General features: G+C 45.7%; 9 protein-coding genes across 9 annotated transcripts, besides 1 other annotated feature; 5 read left to right on the forward strand and 4 right to left on the reverse strand.

Moving 5' to 3' along the window:
* Nucleotides 1-296: 296 nt before the first annotated feature.
* Nucleotides 297-2,759, forward strand: TSTA_055990 (uncharacterized protein; the record flags this gene model as incomplete). Its single annotated transcript, XM_002487165.1, has 4 exons — nucleotides 297-925; nucleotides 991-1,425; nucleotides 1,481-2,076; nucleotides 2,139-2,759. The coding sequence occupies 4 exons, from the start codon at nucleotides 297-299 to the stop codon at nucleotides 2,675-2,677; spliced, it is 2,199 nt and encodes a 732-aa protein (XP_002487210.1). The 3' UTR covers nucleotides 2,678-2,759.
* Nucleotides 2,760-2,820: 61 nt separating this feature from the next.
* TSTA_056000 (MFS transporter, putative) lies at nucleotides 2,821-4,429 on the reverse strand (the record flags this gene model as incomplete). Its single annotated transcript, XM_002487166.1, has 2 exons — nucleotides 2,821-2,847; nucleotides 2,906-4,429. The coding sequence occupies 2 exons, from the start codon at nucleotides 4,427-4,429 to the stop codon at nucleotides 2,821-2,823; spliced, it is 1,551 nt and encodes a 516-aa protein (XP_002487211.1).
* A 200-nt stretch (nucleotides 4,430-4,629) lies between these two features.
* TSTA_056010 (extracellular lipase, putative) lies at nucleotides 4,630-6,771 on the forward strand (the record flags this gene model as incomplete). Its single annotated transcript, XM_002487167.1, has 3 exons — nucleotides 4,630-4,905; nucleotides 4,972-5,676; nucleotides 5,740-6,771. The coding sequence occupies exons 1-3, from the start codon at nucleotides 4,774-4,776 to the stop codon at nucleotides 6,769-6,771; spliced, it is 1,869 nt and encodes a 622-aa protein (XP_002487212.1). The 5' UTR covers nucleotides 4,630-4,773.
* An 825-nt stretch (nucleotides 6,772-7,596) lies between these two features.
* TSTA_056020 (uncharacterized protein) lies at nucleotides 7,597-8,000 on the reverse strand (the record flags this gene model as incomplete). The annotated part of the gene is made up of 2 exons (XM_002487168.1): nucleotides 7,597-7,765; nucleotides 7,816-8,000. 2 exons carry the CDS (start codon nucleotides 7,998-8,000, stop codon nucleotides 7,597-7,599), a joined length of 354 nt encoding a protein of 117 aa, XP_002487213.1.
* A 1,395-nt stretch (nucleotides 8,001-9,395) lies between these two features.
* TSTA_056030 (uncharacterized protein) lies at nucleotides 9,396-9,906 on the forward strand (the record flags this gene model as incomplete). Its single annotated transcript, XM_002487169.1, has 2 exons — nucleotides 9,396-9,458; nucleotides 9,718-9,906. The coding sequence occupies 2 exons, from the start codon at nucleotides 9,396-9,398 to the stop codon at nucleotides 9,904-9,906; spliced, it is 252 nt and encodes an 83-aa protein (XP_002487214.1).
* Nucleotides 9,907-10,835: 929 nt separating this feature from the next.
* Nucleotides 10,836-11,066: a mobile genetic element.
* A 612-nt stretch (nucleotides 11,067-11,678) lies between these two features.
* Nucleotides 11,679-12,830, forward strand: TSTA_056040 (1-aminocyclopropane-1-carboxylate deaminase, putative; the record flags this gene model as incomplete). The annotated part of the gene is made up of 2 exons (XM_002487170.1): nucleotides 11,679-11,918; nucleotides 11,975-12,830. Exons 1-2 carry the CDS (start codon nucleotides 11,731-11,733, stop codon nucleotides 12,828-12,830), a joined length of 1,044 nt encoding a protein of 347 aa, XP_002487215.1. The 5' UTR covers nucleotides 11,679-11,730.
* A 1,687-nt stretch (nucleotides 12,831-14,517) lies between these two features.
* TSTA_056050 (uncharacterized protein) lies at nucleotides 14,518-16,066 on the reverse strand (the record flags this gene model as incomplete). Its single annotated transcript, XM_002487171.1, has 2 exons — nucleotides 14,518-15,802; nucleotides 15,827-16,066. The coding sequence occupies 2 exons, from the start codon at nucleotides 16,064-16,066 to the stop codon at nucleotides 14,858-14,860; spliced, it is 1,185 nt and encodes a 394-aa protein (XP_002487216.1). The 3' UTR covers nucleotides 14,518-14,857.
* Nucleotides 16,067-22,174: 6,108 nt separating this feature from the next.
* Nucleotides 22,175-23,182, forward strand: TSTA_056060 (uncharacterized protein; the record flags this gene model as incomplete). The annotated part of the gene is made up of 2 exons (XM_002487172.1): nucleotides 22,175-23,076; nucleotides 23,152-23,182. 2 exons carry the CDS (start codon nucleotides 22,175-22,177, stop codon nucleotides 23,180-23,182), a joined length of 933 nt encoding a protein of 310 aa, XP_002487217.1.
* A 28-nt stretch (nucleotides 23,183-23,210) lies between these two features.
* On the reverse strand, nucleotides 23,211-24,349 carry TSTA_056070 (short-chain dehydrogenase, putative; the record flags this gene model as incomplete). The annotated part of the gene is made up of 2 exons (XM_002487173.1): nucleotides 23,211-24,158; nucleotides 24,215-24,349. The coding sequence occupies 2 exons, from the start codon at nucleotides 24,347-24,349 to the stop codon at nucleotides 23,211-23,213; spliced, it is 1,083 nt and encodes a 360-aa protein (XP_002487218.1).
* Nucleotides 24,350-24,545: the final 196 nt, after the last annotated feature.

Below are 24,545 nucleotides of genomic sequence, written 5' to 3' on the forward strand. Positions count from 1 at the left end.
TTGGTTGAATTTTAACTAGGGTTAGGGTTATTTAATCCAACTACGTATTACTAGTGCGAGAGACTTGAAACATTCTCAAATTATTGGAGTCATACTTCCTTACGGTCAGCAAGCAAATAATCTAGTGCTTCTATGCTTACAGGTTGATAGCTTGCAACCTACTGCTGTGGGTGACCATACAGCCCATGGAGCTTATCTCGTTATCTGACCGTCGTCAACTTAAATAGCGACAGAGTTCTCCGATCGGGAAACTCTTTCACCCCATACACCAAACATTATCTGTCCAAGCTCAAACTATGTCCACCACAGACGAGAATGTCAATTCAGCAACTCCACCTCCATCGCGCCCTTACCGGTCGCACAAGTTTCCTGCTTGCGACTTCTGTCGCAGACGCAAATCTCGGTGCACTCAGCAGTCATTGGACCAACCATGTGTGGAATGTGTTATGCACCGGGTAGCATGTTCAAGAACTAGTCTCCATAGCGAGGCATCAATCTCAACGACTGCAGAGAGAAGCCGGAAAAGGCGACGAATGTCCAGTAAGACACCGGCCTCGCGTCGTCAGTCATTGTCTCCAGCGACGCCTGCTGAAGCTTCCACTGCTGGTGATCATCCTCCTCCTCCACCCCCCTTCACACCAAACGATGCAAGCAAAACCCAATCCACCCATATTGTCGGCCCAGAAATGGCCCGCGATGCGCAAGTCCTCGAACGCTATATGTCCCCGGCTTACAACACAGCGGCATCGCGTGCTCGGCCAAACCCGTACAGTGTCTATTCTCATGACCCTCGCAATCCGGTAGTGTATATGAAAGTTCCTCGCCATCGCAATATAGCACCTTCCGGCAATGGTACCGCTGGGTTTAGGCAGTATGAGGCGATGGAGAAGATTGTTGAGCCCTTGGGCCCAGAACTCTGTCGTGTGTATGTTGTATGTCCTTGCCACTTACAAGTTCGTTGGTTTCTAAAATCACGTATCACGTATCTAGGTATTTTGACAATATCCACCCACCATTTCCAATACTTGATGAAAAAGCAATTCTTGAAGCGTATCCCCAGGAAGGCCTCCCATATACTTTAGTATGTGAGCTCTACGCCGTGTCACTGATCCTATGGAGAACTTCCAAGGCGATATCAGCTACAGGACGTCCAACTCCAGATGTTCGGTACATGTGGAATCTGGCAGTGAGTGCAATGAACGATGATTTTATAGCACCTGACTTGTCCACAGTATTGTCGTGTATCCTCGATCTCCTTGGTCGGCCAACAACCTCCATCACATACAATGCGGTCAATGTTGGTCGTGTCGTCGCCCTGGCTCAGAGTTTGGGCTTGAACCGCAATCCGTTGAACTGGGATTTGGCAGTTCGGCAGAAGAACTTACGTATTCGGACTTGGTGGGGAATATTAATTCATGATCAATGGTAGGCCATGTTGTGACTTCACTTATAGACTGTACTTTTCTCTGACTAGATGAAGGGCGAGTCTATCCCACGGGACTCCGCCTCATATCCACCGCTCTCAGTGGGATGTCCCAGTGCCAGATTCAGACACATTAGGGGTGAATTCTATCACAGATGAAGAGACAATCTCCGTTGTTCGAGTTCAAGGTGCCCTCTCATTTATAGCACTTTGCCAATTAACTATGATCTTGGGAGAAATCCTGCCTCTGATCTACACGCTACAACCCCAAGGCTCAGGTCATGCATTTAGAGCTTTACGGCGTCACGAAACGGCACTCGATGAATGGGAAGAGAAACTACCCACTTGGCTACGTCCTGGCAGTGCCTCCTTTGATAGAAAAGCTGCCGGTGCTCTGAACCTGCAGCTATGCTACTTGGTAATAAAGATGTGTCTTTGGAGAATCGGGCTCCTGGTACGACTTTCTCCTGTTTCTGTCACTTCCAGCCTTATTTTGACATGCTACAAATCTAGGAGCTTCATCGGTTGGATGCGACTGACATCCGGGACGACAAAACGTATTATCAATCGAGATGCCGGGAAAGCAGCATGCGCGGTAATAGAGCTTGTTACAAGCCTAGAAAGGGATGAGCTCGATGCTTTCTGGCTCCCTTGTAAGTTTCCCGAGGTATGAAGCTCCAATAAAGGGATCGCATCACTAAATACGTGACTCAAGATACTACATATCACTTTAATTCAGCGACAACACTTATACTTCGCTGTGCCCTTGAAGCAGAAAACCCGGAAACTGCACAAGAATGCGTTGCAAGCGCAAAAGGTCTTATCGATTTCCTACGAGAGGCGAAAGACGAAACCAATTGGGATCTAGCAAACACATGTCTAGATCACTGCGAGACCGTAGTTGAAAATCTAAGTGACAAACACAACCTAGCTACATGGAGAAAAAATCCGCCCGGCAATCAAAATTCAGGTAGGGGAGAATCAGGAGGCAATTTCTTCCCTCGAAGAAATAATCAGCATGCTCAAGGGCAAACCGGAGCTACATTTTCTCATAGAAACCATGACTCTTCGAATCTGGACCCTGGAATCGTGGGAGGTCGAGACGGAATAAATCTCGGAGTTATCAATCCGATTTTCTTTCAGGAAGTTATGACTTTTGGCTCTATTCCGGGGAGTATGCCTGATAATTCGGTGTTCTCTGATATGGTACAGATGCCGTATCTGGAAGGGTACCCGTATCGCAACTTCTACTAATGAATGACATCGACCTTGAGTAATGATTCACGATATAAAATAGATATGTACACAGATATCCTATAGTAAAATACGAGAACAATAAAGCAGATAAGATAAATAAGCCTACAACTAACGAAGAAAATCCCTCCAGCGAGAGTCCTTCATAGTACATACCGGAAGTGAGGGTTCTGTTCTCCTGTCAGCACATCTCTCTGGACAAAAGGGGTAAGATGGAAGAGGACTAACCTCAAAGTCAGTTAAATCATGCAACTCGTCTCCTCCCGAGGCCTCAATTCCTTCTACCCCAGTCACATTCGCCGCGGCAGCATCTCTCTGCTTGTTGCGATAAATGAAGAGCAACCGCAGAGAAATAGCCAAAACTGCCTGAGCAGACGAACATGCTAAAATGACTTTGCATCCAGTTTGGTAGATAGGAGCTTCCTTAGCTAAGAATGCATGAGGTCCGATAATATTTCCAACGCAATATGCCAGGAAGACTAGGCCGACACTGGTTGTACGCTTCGTGTAGCCACCAAGATTCGTAGCAGGCATTTGTAATGCAAGTACAAGGGAGCACACATAAGAGCCAACGATGTAGTAGCCAAACAAAACCCCAACCTTATGCGTCTTATGTGACAGCTTCCACATTATGCATATACCAATGATAGTTGGAATCAAATAGGCGAACATGACGATAGTGCGGAAGTTGGGAATCCGGGACGCAAGATACGTGCCCGACAGGACCCAGAAGATCTGAAAAGCACCGAACGGAATTCCTAGTGCAACTGTTGTGATTGCGCTGCCTGTCAAACCCTTGATGATAAGCTTGCTGAAGCTGGCGATACCGCCGTTGATTGTCTCGTTAAACAACATGAAGAAAAACAGAATCCAGACTTGAGGGTCAATGAACGCTTCTCGAATCTGGTACCATTTGATTCGGCGATTGATGATTCCTGTTCGATTGAGACGACCACGGCCGATGAGGAGGGCTTTATCTTCGAGAGTGAAGCGTTTGGCAGACATGATGTCGTCTGGGAGCCACACGAACATCAAGAGACCCCATAGAATGGTGACACCACCGAGGATCAAGTAGATGGCCCGCCAAACCGCAATAGTTTTGATCTGACCAATGCCAAAGGTGAGGAGGCCTCCAATCATTGCACCAAGACCGTTGCAACTATAAAACACGCCTGCTCGAAAGGGTTGTTCGGACCGTGTGTACCACATACCGACAATCATCATAAAGCAAGGTGTGATTGGAGCCTCGAAGACACCGAGGAGAAATCGACAGATCGCCATGCCCGTGAATGAAGTGCAAGCCGCGGTGATCATGAGCATTGCACCCCAGGCCACTATATTCCCAGACACCACCTTGGCCATTTTCGTCTTTTGGGCAAGGTAACCCCATGGATACTCAGCAGCAAGGTATGCAAAGTAGAAAATACTGGCCAGCCAGCCGTATTGATTGCTTGACATATGTGTGGTTGTGAACAGGTCAAATACCGCGGAATATGCCAATGCCGATTTATCAATATACTGGAGCGTGTAGGTGCCTGCTAGAAGAGGCATGAGAAGCAAATCAACCTTGCGCACCAGACGTTTGTTGCGAGGCTTGTCACCCAGGAGCTCGTGGACGCGGTCGTTCGTGATGCCATTTTCTCGCAGGAAGACTTCGCCTTCGTCGAGGTCCGTGATGACGCCGGTCTGAAGGTCCTTTTCTTGAGCAATGGGGTCCTTCATGTCGGAAGTGGTTTTCTTTTCGACATCCATGGCTGGATCTCCACTGTTGAATCCACTTACGTATAAATATAACGAATACTAAACAAAAGATTTCAGCACGAGTGTCCGGAATAATGAAGCTGGGACTAGATGGTTCCAGGATCCATCCATGTTTGCACATGGGCTTCGTGGATTCCGGCGTTATATAGACCGAGTTCGGACTGGTATCCGTTTATGTTGAACTATGCCCAGCAATCAATCCAATTTGATATCTACATCTGATATTCATAAGCATTATCTTGTCTTGTCTAGCTACAATCAGATTGAAATGATAAGGATGCCCCATCAGTTGAGCGGGGGCATCTCCAAGTCTTCCGATAACAACACATTACGAGATGGGGACGTTGAAATCAGTAGAAAAAATAGGGGTTTTGTGTCTCGGAAAACTTCCGAAACGTCCGTCCCGGTATCTTGCTGGTCAAGGAAAGCGTCCTCTGATTTGCCCGGCCCCTACTTCTGAGCCCGAGGTACTATTTTATGATTTTATCAGATTTAAACTTCCTCAGATACGGCATCACACGACAGATACTTAGGTCTGTCTGTGCACGATATACCTTAGCCATTGCTCAGCACTCATATTGATCTCAAAGAGTGAGACCCCTGATATATCGAAACACCAAGCGACTAACCACATTATGAGTTCAAATTCTGCGTCTCTCTCTGTTACCCTGCCCCAGGGAACGGTGGTGGGAGTTCAATTGGACAACGCATTTCCTCAACCTGTGAATGCCTTCTTAGGCATTCCATACGCACTTCCTCCAGTGGGGGGCCTACGTTTTCGTCTGCCTGTCAAAGTCCCTAATTCGACAAAGGTTATTGACGCTTCAAAATATGGCCCTGCAGCTCCGGGGAAGGCTTTGCTGATGGGAGGTCCGAAAGTTGAGAAAAGTGAAGATTGTCTGACTGCCAATATTTTCCAACCTGTTAGGCATCATACAAAAAAACTGCCAGTCGCAATATACGTACATGGTGGTGCTTTCAATAGAGGATCGGCATCAATGCACGATACTGCATCAATGCTCGCATGGTCAGAAGAACCTTTTATCGCGGTCAGTTTTGGTTATCGTCTGGGAGCTCTGGGTTTCTTGCCATCTACTTTGTCCAAAAAGGAAGGTCTTTTGAATTTGGGGTTGCACGATCAGATTTTTTTGTTTCAGTGGGTGCAGGAAAATATAGAGGCATTTGGAGGAGATCCAGGTAATGTTACTCTCTTTGGGCTCTCGGCGGGAGCTCACTCCGTATGTACATTCCTTTTTATTGCTGATTCATCTACGTTAATAAGTCTCTGACACAGTGGGCAGATCGGTCATCATCTTCTCAACTATGACGAGCATCGCAAACCTTTATTTCACCGAGCCATCATAGAATCCGGATCACCGACTTCGCGCGCTGTTCGTCCTTACGATGCAAAGGTCCACGAGCAGCAATTCCAAGATTTCTTAAAGGAGGTACAATGCCCGGAAAATCTGCCAGAATCCGAAATTTTCCCATTCCTGCGCTCCTTACCAAGTTCAGTTATAACGGATGCTCAAGCAGCAGTGTTCGATAAATGGAACCCATCTCTACGGTGGGCGTTTCAACCCGTGATAGACGGAGATATCATCTCGCGCAAACCCCTTGATGCTTGGAAGTCCGGGCTGTGGAACAAAGTACCCATAATGACGGGGTTCAATACCAACGAAGGAACAATGTATGTCGATAAGACCATGTCTCGACCTGAGCAATTTCGCGGTTTCTGGCATACGCTACTCCCGGAGCTTTCGGCGGCAGATCTGGATACTATTGAAAAGTTGTATCCGGAACCCAGCACTGATCCTAAGTCGCCATACGTGGAAACTCGGCTCGAGCATGGCCTCGGGGCTCAATACAAACGTATCGAGGCTGCATATGGTCATTACGCATATGTAGCCCCTGTCCGTCAAACAGCACATTTTGCCTCTTCTCAGGGAGTACCAGTCTACTTATACCACTGGGCCCTAGCCCGGACGGTAGTTGGTCGCGCAAATCATGGAGATAATATGTACTATGAGGCGTACAGTAACAATATTATTAGTCTGTCGGAATCACAGAAAGAACTCTCGGGTACTCTACACGCCTATATCACTAGCTTCATTACACAGGGTGACCCCAACGCTATATCGGGCCGATATGCCCAGCGGCCAGAGTGGAAGCGTTATCTGCCCGATGAGCCTGGAGTGTTGATATTCGGCCAGGGGAATGAGGAACTCATTGGAGGAAATGTGGCACCAGCTGCAAAGTTTGAGGCTGATAGCTGGGACAGGGAGCAAACCGACTTTTGGTGGTCCAAGGTTGAAATATCGCAGCTGGCTTAATTTTAATAAGTCAAGATGTACTATGTTTTATGGCTGTAGCACTTCTGTCTTTGTATATACCTACCTACCGGAACATCTCTGGCGCTTCTCGACTTTCCTGTTCTGAGTTGTCACCACACTCTCAAAAACATAGTAACCTTACATAGTATAGTTGATCAAATGGCGAGCATTCAACTTTATGCAGTTGTTTAACACCACATCCTCTAATTTCGAACAGCACCGTTGCCTACTCAATGCCCCGGGAACACCTGGGCAAGCACCTGCAGTCCATTCAGACCTGTAGCATACAGAATAAACCACAAGGTGCCAAACATAGATATCAACTGGACCATTCTCAAGGCCTATAACAAGATTTAATTATCCTATAATCACTCGACAGGTGATCCGCCCAATGATCCATCCCTATCTTATCCTACAATGGAATCCGAGGATCCAGGAATCCTTCTAGTAGGGTTCTGTTCAAATTGCAGGAATATAGACCCAAAAACGAGCGTGGTCCCACTTGTACTGGTCATTACTGTCTATTAGTTGCTGGATCCATTCGACGGCATTCTTGTAGTCTTTATTTATTATATACCTTATTGGCTTATATGCACATGAAGCAGAAAAAAGGAGAGAGTCTGTGGGACCTCACTAGTGGTATCCTCGGTGTAAGGGTCGGTCAAACCAGATGCTCCATCACGATGACCGCCAAACCACTAACCACTTATCATAGTCATAGTACTCCTGGCAATCCCAGCGGGAGGCAACATCGGCGTAAACGTCCTAGCTATTCGGAGAAGCTCGTCAGACACTCATAGCCGACACTTGAAGATTGAATGCCACTTACTTCAGTCTCGCGCTGTTGTCCCATTCGTCCTGGGACTGGCCTTTGAACCCGTAGCGATAGGCACGTTCACGAAGTATGCCCCAGTTCTGCTTAAACATACTGAAGTTGGCGGCATCATAGGTCTTTCCGTCGCTATAGGAGTAGTCGGCAGTATTCATGGTTTTGCTATCGCGTTATAAGAGTCACAGGCAAGAGATCAACCAATACAAGCTTACATTTCAAGCATGGCAATGGCAAGATCAAGGGTGTTCCCGCCAGCATCTAAGATGGCCTCCTTGTGTGCGCTGATGCCAGTTACGGTTTTAGAGCCACGATCGTCTCTCTTGCTGAAGCCCTCCGTAATGGGAGAACCCAACACAGGAAGGAAAAACACAGGAAGAAGAGTAATAAGAGACCTCATGATGATAGAAAGCGAGGAAACGAGATTGCCGAGAACAGTGATGAAGATGAAATAGACATTTACTCTCGGGAGCGGACTGACCATCAATACATACCTAGATTTATTGCTGTCCTTAAGGTTTAATGCTCAGGTGATCAAAGTATCCTGTACATATGAACTTCCTCATACGGACTGCTTCCATATTCGTCAGGGATCATCAGTCCGTACCTAAAAGACATGAAGCTATAACGGAAATGTCTAAGAAAGCTAGTAGTCATATGATTTCAAACATGCCAAAACTCCTTTGGAAGATACAGCCACTCGTGCACTGATTATGTCGTGCAAGCGTGCTTTATATAGATATAATAGGGTAATTTGTGTTTCAATTTACTTCGTCTAGGATTGTTAGGCTGCAGAGCTTTCAGCTTCATCTTCCCCAAAATCTAAACTCCCATTATACTCCTATCATCTCCAAGCTTTTTATCAAGTCAGTCAGAGCTTTCTAGAAGACTTGATGTAGTGTCAGTAACATCCAGAGTAACCACCTCTACAAGCGGTGTGCATTCTCCTCCACGAGCCTTGAAAACTATTAGAATCAAGAGATCAGCTCTAAAACCACCTGGAATGGCTGAAGATTTCTAAATAGGAAGCCCTAATGAGGGAGTATAAACTTAGTTTCGGTAAAATCAATCCTTCCCTGAAACATAAACAGGGATTCTTCCCTGGAGGTCCAAAATAGATACGGGCGTCGATTTTACTGCCCCGGTCAGTCTTCCAGAAGAAATGCGGAGGACACGGAATAATGTAGAGTATGGAGTATAGACTTATTTCTCGCTCCCCTCGCCTTCTCGACGAATGCAATTTGACATTGACATGAGCTGATCAACTACTGACACGTTTCATTTCTTTTTTCCGCCCCTTATACGAGAGTACTTCTATCGCATGATTGATGGATAATTGATGAGTGAGCGCTCTCTCCGAAGCTCTAAAGTTCTTTAATCGTTTAATGAAGCAGATCCTCATTGCTCTTGTCTTCCGAAGGCAATGATTTACCTCGATCACAGATAGAAAAGAAATAACTGCAGACGACACTGTCACTTCTGTGTCTAGATATGAAATATGAGTGGAACTAGAATTATTCGCAGTTTTGAAGTAGCAGGCCTCAGGGAGATTTGCTCTTTGTATGAGATCGACTTTCCATTAGAGTCAATCAGGATTGGATTGGAGATATTTAAGTGAAGGCAATCCCCATCATTCAATACTGCATAAAGGATTCAAAGACAGGTCGGCAAATACACGAGTCCTTCAACCATTCAGTCTTCTTGCCCTCAAAGATGATGTTTATCAGTGCAATCAGTCTGCTACTCCAGGGAGGGCTGATCACTGCAAGCCCTCTTGTAACCCCCCAAGCCAGAGATGACCGCGGATCGTACACTGTGCCTGGTTTTTGAGCTCGCAAGCAAGCCGTTACCAGCGCAGGTAGTACCACGCTCGACTTGGCTATTGCTATGCTAGAGATGTCTGCTTTTTCCCCTTTTGATAGATTGGATTAGATGAAAAACTGAAACATAAGCTGCTTATGGATGATATGAACATTGATCACAAATATAATAAGTCATCAGGCCCTTCTAAGTTAGGGCAATACTTGGGCACATCGGCGTAACCCGTAACTTTCCCTACCCAAAAGTCAAGACAAAGGATCAGAGCGTCTCTTTGCTAGAGTTAAAATTACAGGAAGCAATTCATGCGGTATTACAAGTCCCGAGGCCAAAAGAGAGAAAGGAAAGAGTTCAAAGACCTCGTCTTTGTTTCCTTTGTGTGGATAACCTTAATCTCGCGTTCGGAAGCGTACGCAAACATTCAAGGCGCATGGCGATGTCATCAAGCACATCAAGTGCGCATATCGCGGTCTCACGTTCCTCCGTAAAATGGAACTGCAGCGCTATGCGGCCGATGCCCATGCAACAGTAACGTGAAATTCTTCCTTTCAGACTTCTGCTTGATGGACTTCAAGTTCAACTCACCCAGGCTGGACGTAGGGGAGTAGACTTGGTAGGTTTACGCTGACTGGGCCCAATTAATCCTTTCCTATATAATTCATCCACACCCTCTGAGTTACTGTATAGAGAGTATCAATCTTCCGTGTCTTTCATGATTATTCACTTGACTGTTGAGGTCGATTGCTCTGCGTACTTCCATTCTTTGTTGTTCGTTACAGTAGAACGGAAGCACCACGTTGTGGCTGACTTAACGTCGGGCAATATTACTAGCAAATATTTCCTTCCCAAATTATAGTATTGCTCGCTTTTGTCGTTATACCTGCAATTTCCAGAAATTTGATAGCAGTCACAGCTGAAATCCTTAATGTAAAGAATTCAGAGGAAGATCTGGTTGCCAAGGATTATGAGCAGGAGTAGAAATATCAGTTGTACGCTTCCCTATTGGGGAATGATTGGTTCTCGATAGAGCGTTCTCCACGTTCCTATTCTCTACGTTCCTATTCTCTCTATCTGCTTATCTCTTTTCTAGAGGAGGCTATCTAAGGGGTGAGGTGTTCTATCCCGTATGGATAAATATCGGTCCGAAGGTCACATGATATTTACACTCCCTCTCACGTGATACTAATTAGTTAGTTAACACGGAGACCAAGAGAGGGACCAATCAAGTTCATCATCTTTCCACAATAGTGCACCCGTTGTACTCCCCTTCGTTCAACATCCAGAGAATGTGAGTTGTACAATCAATAACAAATAACAAAAATCACAAAACAACATATAAGCAATTCGAGGGTGTTGAACGCTCGTTCTGGCAATCTTGTAATTTTGAACGTTATGGCTCGAAGATTCAATTCTCCTAATCTCCTAGCCGTAACTCTTGTACGAACCATTCCAGTATCTTCAGATCGACAGCCTTGGTGAGACTATCCGCAAGCATTTGATCTTCAGAAATATGAATTGGCTTGATTTCATCACGTTCAATAAAATCTCAGATGGCGTGGTATCATATTATGATGTGCTTGCTCGGGCTATGCATCACAGGATTCCCAGCTAGCTTTAATACCGAGGTGTTGTCAATATATAGAAATATTGAATGCACAACCTGACTAACTTCTCAGAGTGGGGTAATCCACCTGAACACGGGAACTAGGTACACTGATTTAATATGTACATCCGAATATCAAATATAAAGCTCCCTAAGAGGTAAACCACCTGAAATCTTCCAAGTACTCTCTAGACGATTTTGACCAGGTAACCGAAAGCAGACCTCGAGACAATGTATCTCACTTCAAAGTTCGCAAAGAACACCGCATACACTATGATCAATCAATCGGCAAACAATCATTATTTCTTACCATTTCACCGAGCTCAAAATGTACGTAAGAGCTCAAACCTTATATGTAACAATTCCCCGACGGAGTTCTACCGCGATGATTGGTCATATTAACTTAGCAAGATAAGAAGAGGTCAAGATTGCTTCCCCGCCGGAAAAGAATTGTCCGTTACGTCTCTGATACGGTACGTAAATGCACTGGATGATGAAAATTCATTTCATTCTGGATGGCCAAGCAAAGACCACCGATGCGATGGAGATCGTGTTTCTGTTACTTTTTTCAAAAATGTCACGATTAACGAGCGGGTGACTGGGTCGGACAGTATAAAAGGGGTTGCAGAGTACCTAGTCGTTCCTTTCTTTTTCCTCAATCATTCCCGGTATTCCAAATTATACGGTTACTGTATATTGAATAGACAAAATGGCTAGTGTCCAGCTTCCAGAGCCCTTTGCCAGCATCCCTAGAGAGTCATTTCTCTTTGGTCCTTCACCTATTCAACACCTCCCCAAGATCACAAAAGCCCTTGGCGGAAAAGTTGGCATCTACGCGAAGCGAGAAGATTGCAATTCGGGCTTGGCCTTTGGTGGTAACAAAACTAGGAAATTAGAGTATGCTCCTATACCCACGCCCGTCTTATCGAAGTTTATATGCTTACCAATAGTAGATATCTTGCCTCAGACGCATTAGCACAAGGGTGCGATACTCTAGTCAGCATTGGCGGATTCCAATCCAACCACACCCGACAAGTCGCAGCTGTAGCCACCCAGCTAGGAATGAAGGTAGCCCTCGTACAGGAGAAATGGGTCAATTGGGAGGATCCCGTATACGACAAGGCCGGGAATATCCAACTCTCTCGCCTAATGGGCGCAGACGTCCGACTCGATCCCTCCCCCTTCGGAATCGAGCATAAGGGGACCCTTCAAAATCTCAAACAAGAGATTATCGACAAAGGCGGGAAACCATATTACATCCCCGCTGGAGCATCAGATCATCCATTGGGAGGACTGGGATTTGCGCGTTGGGCGTTCGAAGTAGAGCAACAGGAAACAGAGATGGGCATCTTTTTTGATACTGTCATTGTATGTGCCGTCACTGGATCAACCATGGCAGGGATGGTAGCAGGGTTCAAACTGGCGCAAAAGAAGAATAACTCCAAACCCCGAAAAGTCATTGGAATCGATGCCTCTGCAACAGTGAAGCAAACCTTTGACCAGATCCTGCGCATTGCTAAGGCAACTGGAGTCAAAATTGGATTGAGTGAGGACGATATCACAGAAGAGGATATCATTCTCGATGATAGATACCATGCGGGTGTTTACGGTATTCCGGATCAGCAGACAATCGATGCTATCAAGTTTGGTGCTTCGACGGAGGCTTTTATTACTGATCCTGTTTATGAGGGTAAGAGCCTTGCGGGTATGATGGATATAGTGCGGAAAGAGGAAGTTGCTGCTGGTAGCAATATTCTCTACGCGCATTTGGGGGGACAGCTTGCTCTGAATGCGTATACGGGGATGTAACTACGTCAACGATAAGATATCTCTGAGTTCACTGCCCTATAATCATCTATACCTTGATTGAGTATTATATCCAGCATGAGAGCTTTTCCTGCAATAATATTGATCTTTTTGAATCCTGTGTGCAATACCCATCAAGATCAAATCCACCGAATGAATCGAGGGGAGAAGAGCAATTCGCCAACCCTAACCCTGACAATTCTGTGGGCACGATGCCCAAACCCGGAAGAGGGTCGGGGTTGGTCTGGATACTTAAGGGCCATATATAAAATATGTTCAAACCGACTTTCCTTCTGGGTACTTAAGCTCAAATTCTCCATCTAGACAATAAATCCACTCTCCCTCCTTCGTCTTTTCGTCAAATTTCACAGTAGAGTTTCCCTGTTTCATTAACATCAATGTTAATTTATATATACATGGAAAGGAAGATGGTTAACGTACTTCACCTACAAGCCAGGGTATATAATAATGAAGACTGATTAAGGCAAATCCTTTCTCAGGTGGACATACATCTGGTTGCTCGATGTTCCCCCTTATACCGCAGAACCGCAGAACGGAACTGTGCCACTCCTCACGGGGCTGTTGATTGAGCTCTCGCGTGTATACTAATTTCAAACTGGGTGATCTGGGTTGTCTGAAAGAAAGGTTCCCAGTGCAGTCAGTAAATTTCATGAATGCACTTTCCCTAGAAACTTATTATAGATGTAGATGTCAAGATTTTCTTCGCTAAAACGGCAGTGTCAGGTCGAATCGAGTGATTTAGAAAGGTAAGAGTCTTACACGAGTGGGGTTGTTGGATCAACTATGAGTTGTTCGATTTGGAACAGATCTGTATTGCGAGATTCAAGGCAGAACTTTAGATTCGAGCTCCCAGGGATTACTCTTGGGATTGACAATGAGGTACTTGTGTTTGTAGGAGTTGAGGGCTGAAACCAAGCAAGCAAGCCAAGAAAAAGTATTCACAGCAAGAAAGCGTATCTGCTTCATTCTTTTGGAAGGGTAAGAGTCGGTTTATGATTAATGATTAAGTAAAACGAGCGATTTTGAAAAGGAATGAGAAAATATGCTGTCAAACAGTAGCACCCAGCGGCAGTCTAATCAAGCAGACTACCTAACGTTATCACTGATCTAGGCTCCACTGAGATGCCAGGTTGCGAATCCCGAGAGGCTCATTGGTAGTAAACAAAACTAGATAGTGACGCAGGCGATGAGGCTAGGAACTACAAGAGTTCAGATCAAGTTCAGGCGAAGATTTCCTTGGATTGTTACTAATCCAGTAATTAAGTATGTATTCTTGGACATGCAAGCTGATCAGAATCAGATGGTTGATTTGCTATACTCGATTGTACATACAAGTGCGTGGCTGTTCTCACTCTACTCTCTGAACTGTGTACGGAGTACAGTTGACTACTACGTAGCGCGAGTGTATCCCCGCACAACGTCAATAACAAGTTTTCAATCTTGATCAGCAAGCATGAAACTAATGCATCTGTCCAAGCGTTGCTCAACTAAAGATGCGGTGACCTATCGGCTATTTCGCTAGCACGATAATAATGTTCCATGCATGCTTGGTTAAACCTTGTCGGGGTAGTACATACTAACTTTCTGGAAGAGGGGTAATCCTGTCTTACGATAGTCTTACAACAGTTAATATAATGATAGTATGATTGTATTAGCAATATATACGACATAAATCAAGGGTATCATCCAACCTTCGGAAAAGATGAACTCCACAGCACGAGATTGGGTATCTCTAAGCACAGAAATGAAAAGAACAAACGCCAGGAAATGGCTATGACAAAGGAAAGATTTGGAGGTATGTAAGGATAAAACACCCCGATGATGATGATGATGCAATGCATGGCAGTGAAGCCGGGCCCTGTAATATTTGGAAGAAAACAAAAAGTTCCCACCAGAAATAAAACTTTTTATCTCGCTGAAATGACTTGAATAAAACCTATTAATAAGGTTTGAGTAGTTGAGTGTATTCGTCGGATTGAGTAGTGGATGACGAGTACATAGATGGTGGATTAAACGGTAGACTGTCGCCGACTGGATCGGCGAGAAGGTCGGAGGATGGCCTCGCAGTTCGCATCGAACCGCATATCCCACAGACGGATGCTGTTCATGAGTTTCTCCGTTTCATGAAGGTTTCGATCGCGTCCAAACATGGATTCGACAAATTCGCAGCCGGCATTACGTCCCATCGAAACCGGAGCGCCACGGCGGGTTTCGCGCTTGGCGGCATCGTACATGAACTTCTCACAACTCTCGAGCAGGTCCTTGAATCGGATCCACAGGCGTTCGCCGCTCTCGACAAAGTCCTCAAGGAGATCCTTCGCTTCGTCGCTGAGACCACCTCGGTCGAGGAATTCATCGGCACGCTTGACTTTGCCGGCCAGTTTGATCAGAAGCAGCCATAGTTCGCCCGCGACATCGGCCATCGGAGTAGAAGCGCCATGGTGGTAAACGGTCCAGTCGTAGATCCATTTGCCTAATGAGTTTGCATCAAAGACACTTCCAAGAAGTATAATAGGAGCCTCATCCGGGTCCCAGTTCTTGATCGAATAGCCGTGTGGGATACCGGCCCTTTTGGCATCTTCCGCGGTGGCTTTAGAGGGGGATTTGGGAGGCGTAGTCATCTTGGGTGGTTTCTGGGGAGATGTTCGAGTCGAGGTGGAAGCACGACGAGCACGGGACCGTTTTACATCTTCTTCATAGATGGGGGGAGCCTGGTGAGAAAAAGAATAAGGATCAGTGGTCGTCTTTGTCTTGCGGGCAGTTGTGTAAGAAGATCGCTGGAAGCGAACGCTTCTTGGCTCGCGGTAGATATAAGTCGGCTCATCGTCAGCTTCGTCAACCACATCAATAACGATGGGTCGTGTCGGCGTACGCGAGGGACGGACGTAATCGTAACCAAATACATAGCCATAGGAAGGCACGTCACCCGGCATGGAAGCGCGATGTTTTCTTTTCTTTTGACCAAAAGACGCACTTACATTGTCGAACTTGCGGGATGACGCATATTCTGGAATGGGCTCTTGGTACTGGGGGTAGTGCGAGTACCAGCCAGATTCCCTAGGCGATGCATAACTGGCTTTGCGGGAGTGGCGCTTGGGGGGCGCGCGAGGGGATGCCGTGTTCGCGGCATAAAAAGATTGATAGTAAGGTGAGCTTGGCGGAGAGGTGGTGTAGTCGTAGGCCTGCCATCCGCGGGATGGGCTAGTTTGGTGATACATTATCGAGACGGTGCATGGACTGGACGTATGGATGCAAATTCGAAAGTCGACTCCAACTGGACACAAGTAGTCCTCAATGCAAGAATAGAACAAACGCAACAATGCAAGGAAAAAAGCAGAAACAAAAACAAACAACACTTATATTGTACAGGATATCTAACCAGACGCAAAATGATTCAGTGGCAAATGAGTCAAACCAGACAACTGGGAGTAGGACCGTCACCGGGGTATGGGCTTCGGTCGAGGAGAGGAGAGGAGAGAGGCGTGTCTTGACAGCACGGGCATTTGAGCGTTGTGGCAAGCGAACACGATGGACGAGTTCGTAGTGTGGATAGGTCTGGATCCGACGACAGATAGGGACCCAAAGATGAAGCTTTTCGGATATACTCAAAAGGGTCTGATTGATGAACCCCTCCCTCTCAAGTAGAGTAATTGATTTCGGTCGAAATATTCAGTTCGTCGACACGAATACCTGAATATCGGCAAGTTGTCAAGATTAGAGGCTGTTTGTGTTGAGATGGTGGTGAAAAGCCAGTGGCTGGGGAGGAAAGGAAAGAGAAGAAGAAGCGGGCATGCTGGGCGACGGGCCTTGATTTTATCAGTTCTGCATAATCGAGTGGTAATAAATTACCGTACGTGCTGGAATATACTAGTGTATTAGTGCGCGACAGTTTATTAGTCCGGCAGAAAGTGGCGCCTGCGCTAACTGCTAGCGGCCCACCGTTCCCACTGTATCGTACATACACGAAATTTATATTGCGATTGCAGCCCAAGCATTCTGCCAGCTCAACTCAAGGCTGTGCTTGTATACAAATGACTACTAGTACATTTGTTGGAATGACTCGATCGATGAGTCACTGTAGCCATTCTAAGGATTGTATAGGGCGATTTATTCTGGCCCGAGCATACTTGAGGCTGTAAACAAGGAGGGTGGACAGGTAGAATGACTCTGTAAACGTACCGTTTCGGCCCTCAAGGCTGAGTAATTCTCTCAGTGTGTGGGTAGGTTATTAGGCTTCAGCCGAGGGTTTGTCTAACCCTAACGCTATGTCCACACACCACAATGATATGTAATATGTAATCCTGCTGGCATTTACTACTCCATTCATTCCACACCCTTATGCCTCTCATGAAACTGAAATATCCTACAGGCAGCCTAGAATGCAACTTGCAATTGTACTTTCTCTCTTGTTTTTACTATGCTTCATTCCAACTTTCACCATACGTATCCAATTTCTTCAACTGAGCCTCCTCGCTTATCCGAAAGCACGTACCAAGTGAAAACTTTTTTGTCTCGCACAGATCAACCAGTCATTCAACTATTTTACAGCTATCGACTTTTATTTGCGAGTCACCAATACAACGGATACGTCGTTAAAGAGGTAAATGCGTAAGCACACATCCTTGACTCATTCATCCTTAATACAATTTCATCCCGTGTTGTTCAAGGATAAGGGCTATCTATCGACGAGGCTGTGCTCTAGACCAACTCCCCCTTTTCCTTCATTGCGGTTTATGTATGGGGCTTCTGGAAAGGAAAAAAAGAAAACAAAGTTTGGGATTCATACTGCCGGGATTTCGGAGATGGGCTCCCTTTCGTTGACTACTCTAGTTATTGACTAGTTGGCCACTAGAGAGGCCCGCAAACGGGATGTTTCATCCTGCATCAATTTATCGTTCATCTAGTGTCCGCGACTGCCACATGAGTTTTACATGACTCAGATTGGATGTACGTAGCTGCCTGCATATCAGTAAACCACACAAGGACTTGTTAATGCAAGATAGACTTATATGCAAGATCCTTCCATGCCAATGGAATTCAAACCGAGCATTTTCTGCCAGCACCCCCCGTAGCGTACTGACGGATCGATGCGTAGAACATCCGAAATAAAACATCATACCTCGGCCTTTGTGAGACCGGGTTAAATACTTGATTTATCGGCGATAAATCAATCAAAACCCTGGTCGCACATTCACGTTCTCCGGCAATCTAGGTAGACAGCAGTGTAACGATAATATCGACACTCTAGGCAGCCATGAATAAAAACTCCATTCCCTGACTCCAACAAATACCATAACGCATATCACAAAAATGAATTTTCAGTCTGGATGGTGTGTGGTTTGTGCCATGACAAGGGGTGAACAAAGCGGGCATCCAATAACATTCCAATGTTAGACGCGTTTGTCTCGATTGCCCGAATTAAGTTATTTCTCGGACAATCACTGCAAAGAAAAGAGAACTATTTTCAGCCATGATTGAACATGAAACATCTAGATAGATCAGCCGACTTGTTCTACGTACATTCTTAAGTGCACACACTCCGTATCGAGTAGTCTGTACTGAGGAGGAACGATTTGGCCCCGTTCAGCACGGCGCGTACATGCATACATGGTCATACCGCGTGGGCATGCAAAGCTGAGGCCAATCGATAAGATCAAAGACAGTTTCAGCTGATGCAGCCCTAAGTCGACTCCAATGAGAACAGACGCTGTTCTATGCATTGTCGATCTGCGCTGTGGTTGGTTGGTGGCTGTGGCGTCTGGCCCGGATGAACCGATTTGTCAGCTGGTCATGTGCTGTGGCTGTACTTATTTCTTCCATCGCATCCCTTCTTTTCTTCGATACGGTACTCAACAGGTATTTGCTTCATCAATTGCCACATATCAGCCCGGGTTTGAGGATAATACTGGGGGATTTGCTCCACTACTTTTCTATAGACAGGAGAATGACTCACGTCGCGACAATCACATGGCAGTGACGTCTGACTGATGAGTTGTCAGGCAATGGACCGGAGTTATCAGCACCACACGGAGTAGCCTTAGCAATTTCTCTAGAATTAGGTCCTAGACTTCAATAACATGCAAGGCGAGGCAGCGATTGATGAGGTCGAATACTCCGTACTGCCTCATTCGACGCGATTTGCCTCTGGCAGGCCGAATGGAGTCAATGTAGCAGGCAGACACATTCGCTGCATTACTTACTACGAATTGCCTAGAGAACAGACTGGACGAAGTCGCTATCATCACAGCCGCAACATGTGTTGTGACGACAGACGTTCAGAATTCAAGATTGGAACCATGGAACCAACTTTGAGAAATCTTGGTACGGTAGCGGGTATCCATGGGCCAGCAACCAAAAAACCCAACATCCACAAAAACAACAGTCTACCCACAACGGACACTATCCCGCTCTACCAGACTCTTCATCAACATTTGTCTGTTTCGTTACGAAGGGCATGTGGATACTACTGGAGATCGGTATCAGAACGGCAGACAACGCAAGATTATGGACACCCCATCAGACCGGTAAATAAATGTCATCGCCAATTGTTATGGTCCAACCAATCGATAACTATGCACGATTGCCAGTCGATCCTGCATCTATCTCATTAACCTGGTAGCCCTGACCGCCTCGTGCAATTCGTTCGACTGGGCCGCAAACCTCGAAATTTTTTTAAATCCTCCAACTCCGTAGTGAGTACGTATTTATCAGAGGCTGAGAGAGTGAGAGTGCAGATGCGGTATGCAGGCCAAGTCTGCAGCTAACAGTCAACCAGACAATTGGCGGTAAACTCGTACCGGTCCGGTATGGATCGAGTTGAGTTGTCAAGTCAGCTTGTGCAGGAGACGTGTCTTGAATCTATCACGATATGTACATTGGTCTCTCGAGTATTGTTTCTCAGGGCAGAGTCGGACCCGGTTGTCTGGGTCTGGGACATTCTCCGTAAGTATTAAGTTAAGTGACAACTACATAAAGCACCATTTGTGCGATTGCGGAAACAAGGTATACACACAATCTTGTTCTCATCATCTATATAACCTCTTTTAAACTTTTGTAAAACAACATCTGTCTCATTAAAGTAGATAGATTCGCTACTCTTTCACCGACTCTTTGCTCAAGAACGGTTTCAAAGTCTTAAGTTAACTTACCACCAAATTACCTAATCGGGTACATTGGGCACGAATCCCACAACATTACAGTTTCCGATTGTACACACCCTGATAAAATGTAAAATCCTGTTTTTATCTGTCAGAACGTTGCTCCTTCTTCTTCGTTCTTTTGATCTTATTATGCCTTCTTATAACCAATTTTACAAAGCAAGATTCGCGCGAGGGGGTTACTCGAAAAATCCATATGCGTTGACGAGGGAAACATAGACGCCAATCAATACCTCGGGATTACCACGCATATGCAACATTCATGCATTTTCTGATACCGGTAACTAATTACTAATTACCTGGCATGGTTACCATGGTTTTCTCGGAGTAAAATTAATTAAAAATAGACCGTTGGTGTTGTGTATGCATGCATGTTGGTAGGGTCGCTTACCGGGGTTAGGGCTAGGGCTTCGCCGTAGAGTTGACCTAGGTCTGTACAATCAGGGATGTCATTTGCTGCCGTTTGGGGTTTGCCAGGTATTACATACCGTACCTACTACAGAACTGTCGAGTTGCTATCCAATTTGATAGATCAATAACCCGTACCTGGCCCCCTTACTGCACCCTCGGTCATCGTGTGCAGTCCTGCAGTGGTTCCCCGTTAGTAGAGTACTTACAATAACCAGTTCGATTATTTTCTTGCAAGGGACAAGCAGCATCCACCCACTGATTTAAAATCCAAGCGTTCGTGCGTGTTGTTTGTGTGGTTCTCGTCTACAAATGCATGATGCTTGCATTGGAAGTTTTACCTACTACCCGATAGAATAAGTTCATTGATATAGCTACCTTGCTGATATCGTGCACAAACATTACAGACTTTCTCTTGACCTGCATGTTCCGATTGTCGTTATCGATAATTACCCAGGTAGAATATTGATTCCACTGTCCTATTGATTTCGCCTGCCTTATCTTGGTGGTAAAGAATAATGTAAGGAATAGCCTTATGATTTGGCAAGGTCCGTTCCAGAACTTTCGCACCCAAGTAAGGTCCTTGCGGGCGACCGATGCAATCAAAACAAAATCAGATATATACCACAGGTCTGTACGGTCATCTGGTCTGGACCGGACTATGCTTAGATTGAAGCACCAACATGTGAACCGATTTACCCCTCCTCATCCTTTCGGCCTAACTTCTAAGGCATAAACAGATACTCCAACTTATGTACTATCAAAATAAAGAAGTCGGAGTTCATAACAGTTCAATATCAAATACGCTTGTGTCAACTTACACAGTAAACATAGCACAAAGTCTCGGAACACATGGAATCGTATATCCAAATGATATCATCCGAGACTAAAACTAAATTTGAATCAAGAGTAAACTAGACCGTACGCAACCAAATGACATCCTGTCTTCCCTGTTGGGCGTTCATGCAGCATTGCATATGGTAGCGGTAAAATACATCGAGAGGTTAGGGTCAGGCTGCAGGGTTCCCTTTCCCACACTTCTTCTATGGCTTAGGCCTTCATGCTTGAGGCTGTCCTTATGGATGTTTTGATGGAGTATAGATATAAAGTTGGTATGATGTTTTACATGTATTGATATCGTACTTACCGGTCATACTGTATCGATGTCTTTTCAAGGCTGTGTCGTGTGTTGAATTTATTGCCTATATAGGAAGGTGAGTGTGAGCCAATAGCTTACATCTTTAATCGTAGGATTCTTGGTAGATTTAATAATGAAAGCTCGCAATTGGAGATTTTCTATCTTCGAATTCATTTTCATTGAGGGTCATTATTGTATCTACATAAGTGGCGCAAGTCGTTTCTTGACCTATGCTTGGCCGAGCCCAAACCCTCTACAGCCCCCGTCGCTCAATGACTGCCTACAAGTGACTTTTGGGTAATTTCTTCTTGACAGACAGCATAAATAAGATTAGTAATATGCAGCAGAAAACATAACACGTATAGGGCAAAACAGTGAATGCCCTAACCTATGACACATACACCAAAGTTAAATTTGTACAACTTCAGACTCACCTTGTTAACTATGTTAGACCCGCTGATTACCAACAACTATATCAGCTTGGCGGCATGCCACTCATTCTAGTATTATTAAGCACGGTTTTAACGGAGTTACGATGTCCTCAGGAATACTCAAGCATATAAACAGATCTTCAAGGAACATTCTTCCACCACACACCATCAGTCTACAACAACACCACAAATATGGCTCCCCAGAAGATTCTCATCATCGGAGCGGGTGAATTAGGCTTCCAGGTTCTCCGCTCCTTGGCGACTCATCCCCGCAAACCCTCTACAATCGCCGTATTGCTGCGTCCCAGCAGCATCGACCGTACCTCTGCCAACACCTCAAAACAAAAGCAAGAACAAAACGACGCACTACGCAGTATGGGCGTGCAGTTTGTCCCGGGTGATATTGTCGAAGACTCGGAGCAAACTCTCTCCTCAATCTTCGTTGAATACGACACTGTCATCGGATGCACTGGCTTCGTTTCTGGAAGATCTGTCCAGACAAAGATCACACAGGCCGTGATCGCAGCAGGAACGCCACGTTATATTCCCTGGCAATTCGGTGTGGACTACGACGCCATCGGCCGTGGCTCTGCACAGGACGTATTCGATGAGCAGCTGGATGTGCGCGATTTGCTGCGGGCGCCGGGCCAAACAAAGACCCGTTGGACTATCGTATCCACAGGCATGTTTACAAGCTTCCTCTTTGAGCCTTCATTTGGCGTCGTGGACAAAGATAACGCTACTATTAACGCGCTGGGCAGCCTAGAGAATAGCGTCACTGTTACTACACCAGAGGATATCGGAGCTTTGACGGCAGAGATCGTGATGAGGGACTTGTTTGACAATCAGCCTATCTTTGTCGGTGGTGATACGGTTACATATGAACGTCTCGCACAGCTGGTAGAGAAGGTTACCCGGAAGACTTTTAGAAGAAATGTTCTTACAGTTGAGAACATGCTGGCTACTCTAGCAGGGGATCCAGGCAATGGCCTGCTTAAATACCAGGTTGTTTTTGGCCAGGGTCGTGGTGTGGCGTGGGATTTGGCTGCAACATGGAACATGGAGCATGGAATACGGACAGAAACGGTAGAAGAGTGGCTGATAAAAAATTGGGCGTAAAGTCGTCTCCAGAAGACATTGGTTGTAGTTATTACATTGGTAGTTACTAGTCAACGCTGCTACTTTCTCGATGTTACCTAGATACTAGAGATAGAGTAGACAAGACTGATCAGATCGCCAAATCAGGCTTATATCCTTTTAAAACCTGAACAATCTCCTTCCAAACCACCTTCTGCAGTCCCTCCCATTCACTTGCGGTAATATTAGGTGATCGGTCATCAAACCGATCATTCGACCACATCCTCCCATTCGCCTCCTCACCCAAGGTCAAGCCAGACACCAAAGTCCGACTCCCTTGCTCGGCAGTTCTCGCAAAAACAGAGTTCCAGAAAAACATAAACACTTTCATACCGACTGGGAAGTTGCGGCCCAGGTCCGTCTTTGTCTGGTTGGGACAGCAGGCCAGAATTATAGGTCCAGAGTCTCTTTGTATTTCTCCTTTCAATGGAGAGAGTCTACCTTGACTACCACCAAGAGATTCGACAAGGCCCTGGAGGACAAACATGAGCAACAACTTTGCCTCACAATAACTCCCCTCGGGATTCCAGCGTTTCTCATCATTGAAAAACTTCAACGCATCCACATCCTCCGTCGACATGCTATTCGTAGTTCTATCAAGAACTGGTCTGATCTGTTGGCTCGTCACATTGCAGTATCCAGTAGACCCGACGAATTCAAGGATACTCCCAGACGTCCGTCTCAGAAGTGGTAGAAGCTCAATTGCCAACAATGCAGTTGATAGAACATTGACTTTGATAGCCATATCCCAAGTTCCGACACCATCTTCACTCGTGGCTACGTAGGAGGGATTGATGAGACCGGCACTGAGAAGGACGCAGTCGAGGGCTGAAGTGGAATCTTTGATTGCTTCGGCGAAGCCAATGACGGAACGGAATGATGTATATTCGATTTCAAATATGTCAATGACCGAACGACTGAGCGAAGGGGTTTGGGCTAGGATTTTGTCTCGAGTTGCCTCCCCTTTGGCCAGGGTTCGAGTTCCAAGGATCAGTCTTTTTGGGTTTAGGGCTGCGATTTTCAGAGCTGCTTGGTAGCCCTAACGCGTGTATTTTAGAGATGGGAACTTGGTCAAGAATGGGAGGGCGAACATACGACTCCAGTGTTACATCCAGTTACAAGGACTGTCTTTCCATGAAATGATTGCGTCGGTTCTGCTGGGGGATCGCGAGCGCCTCGATATAAGTAACCAGGCCCGATCTTCCCGAACGGCCCGTCGAATTGTACCATTTTGATCGATACAGGAAAGCCAAGAAGAAAAATACCGAATGAAACAAGTGAAATATATCTGATCTTGGCCAATTCAGAAATTTATACTGGATGCATCTGAATTATAAATCTCGTCTTTATTCGGTGATCCGGTGATTCGGCGATCTCAGCCCGCAGATGTACTTTTCCCAAGTAATTAAAAAAAATACGCTTTTTG

The sequence above is a fragment of the Talaromyces stipitatus genome, genomic scaffold (assembly GCF_000003125.1).
Source record: "Talaromyces stipitatus ATCC 10500 scf_1105507295487 genomic scaffold, whole genome shotgun sequence".
In the NCBI taxonomy this organism is placed as follows: Eukaryota; Fungi; Ascomycota; class Eurotiomycetes; order Eurotiales; family Trichocomaceae; genus Talaromyces; species Talaromyces stipitatus.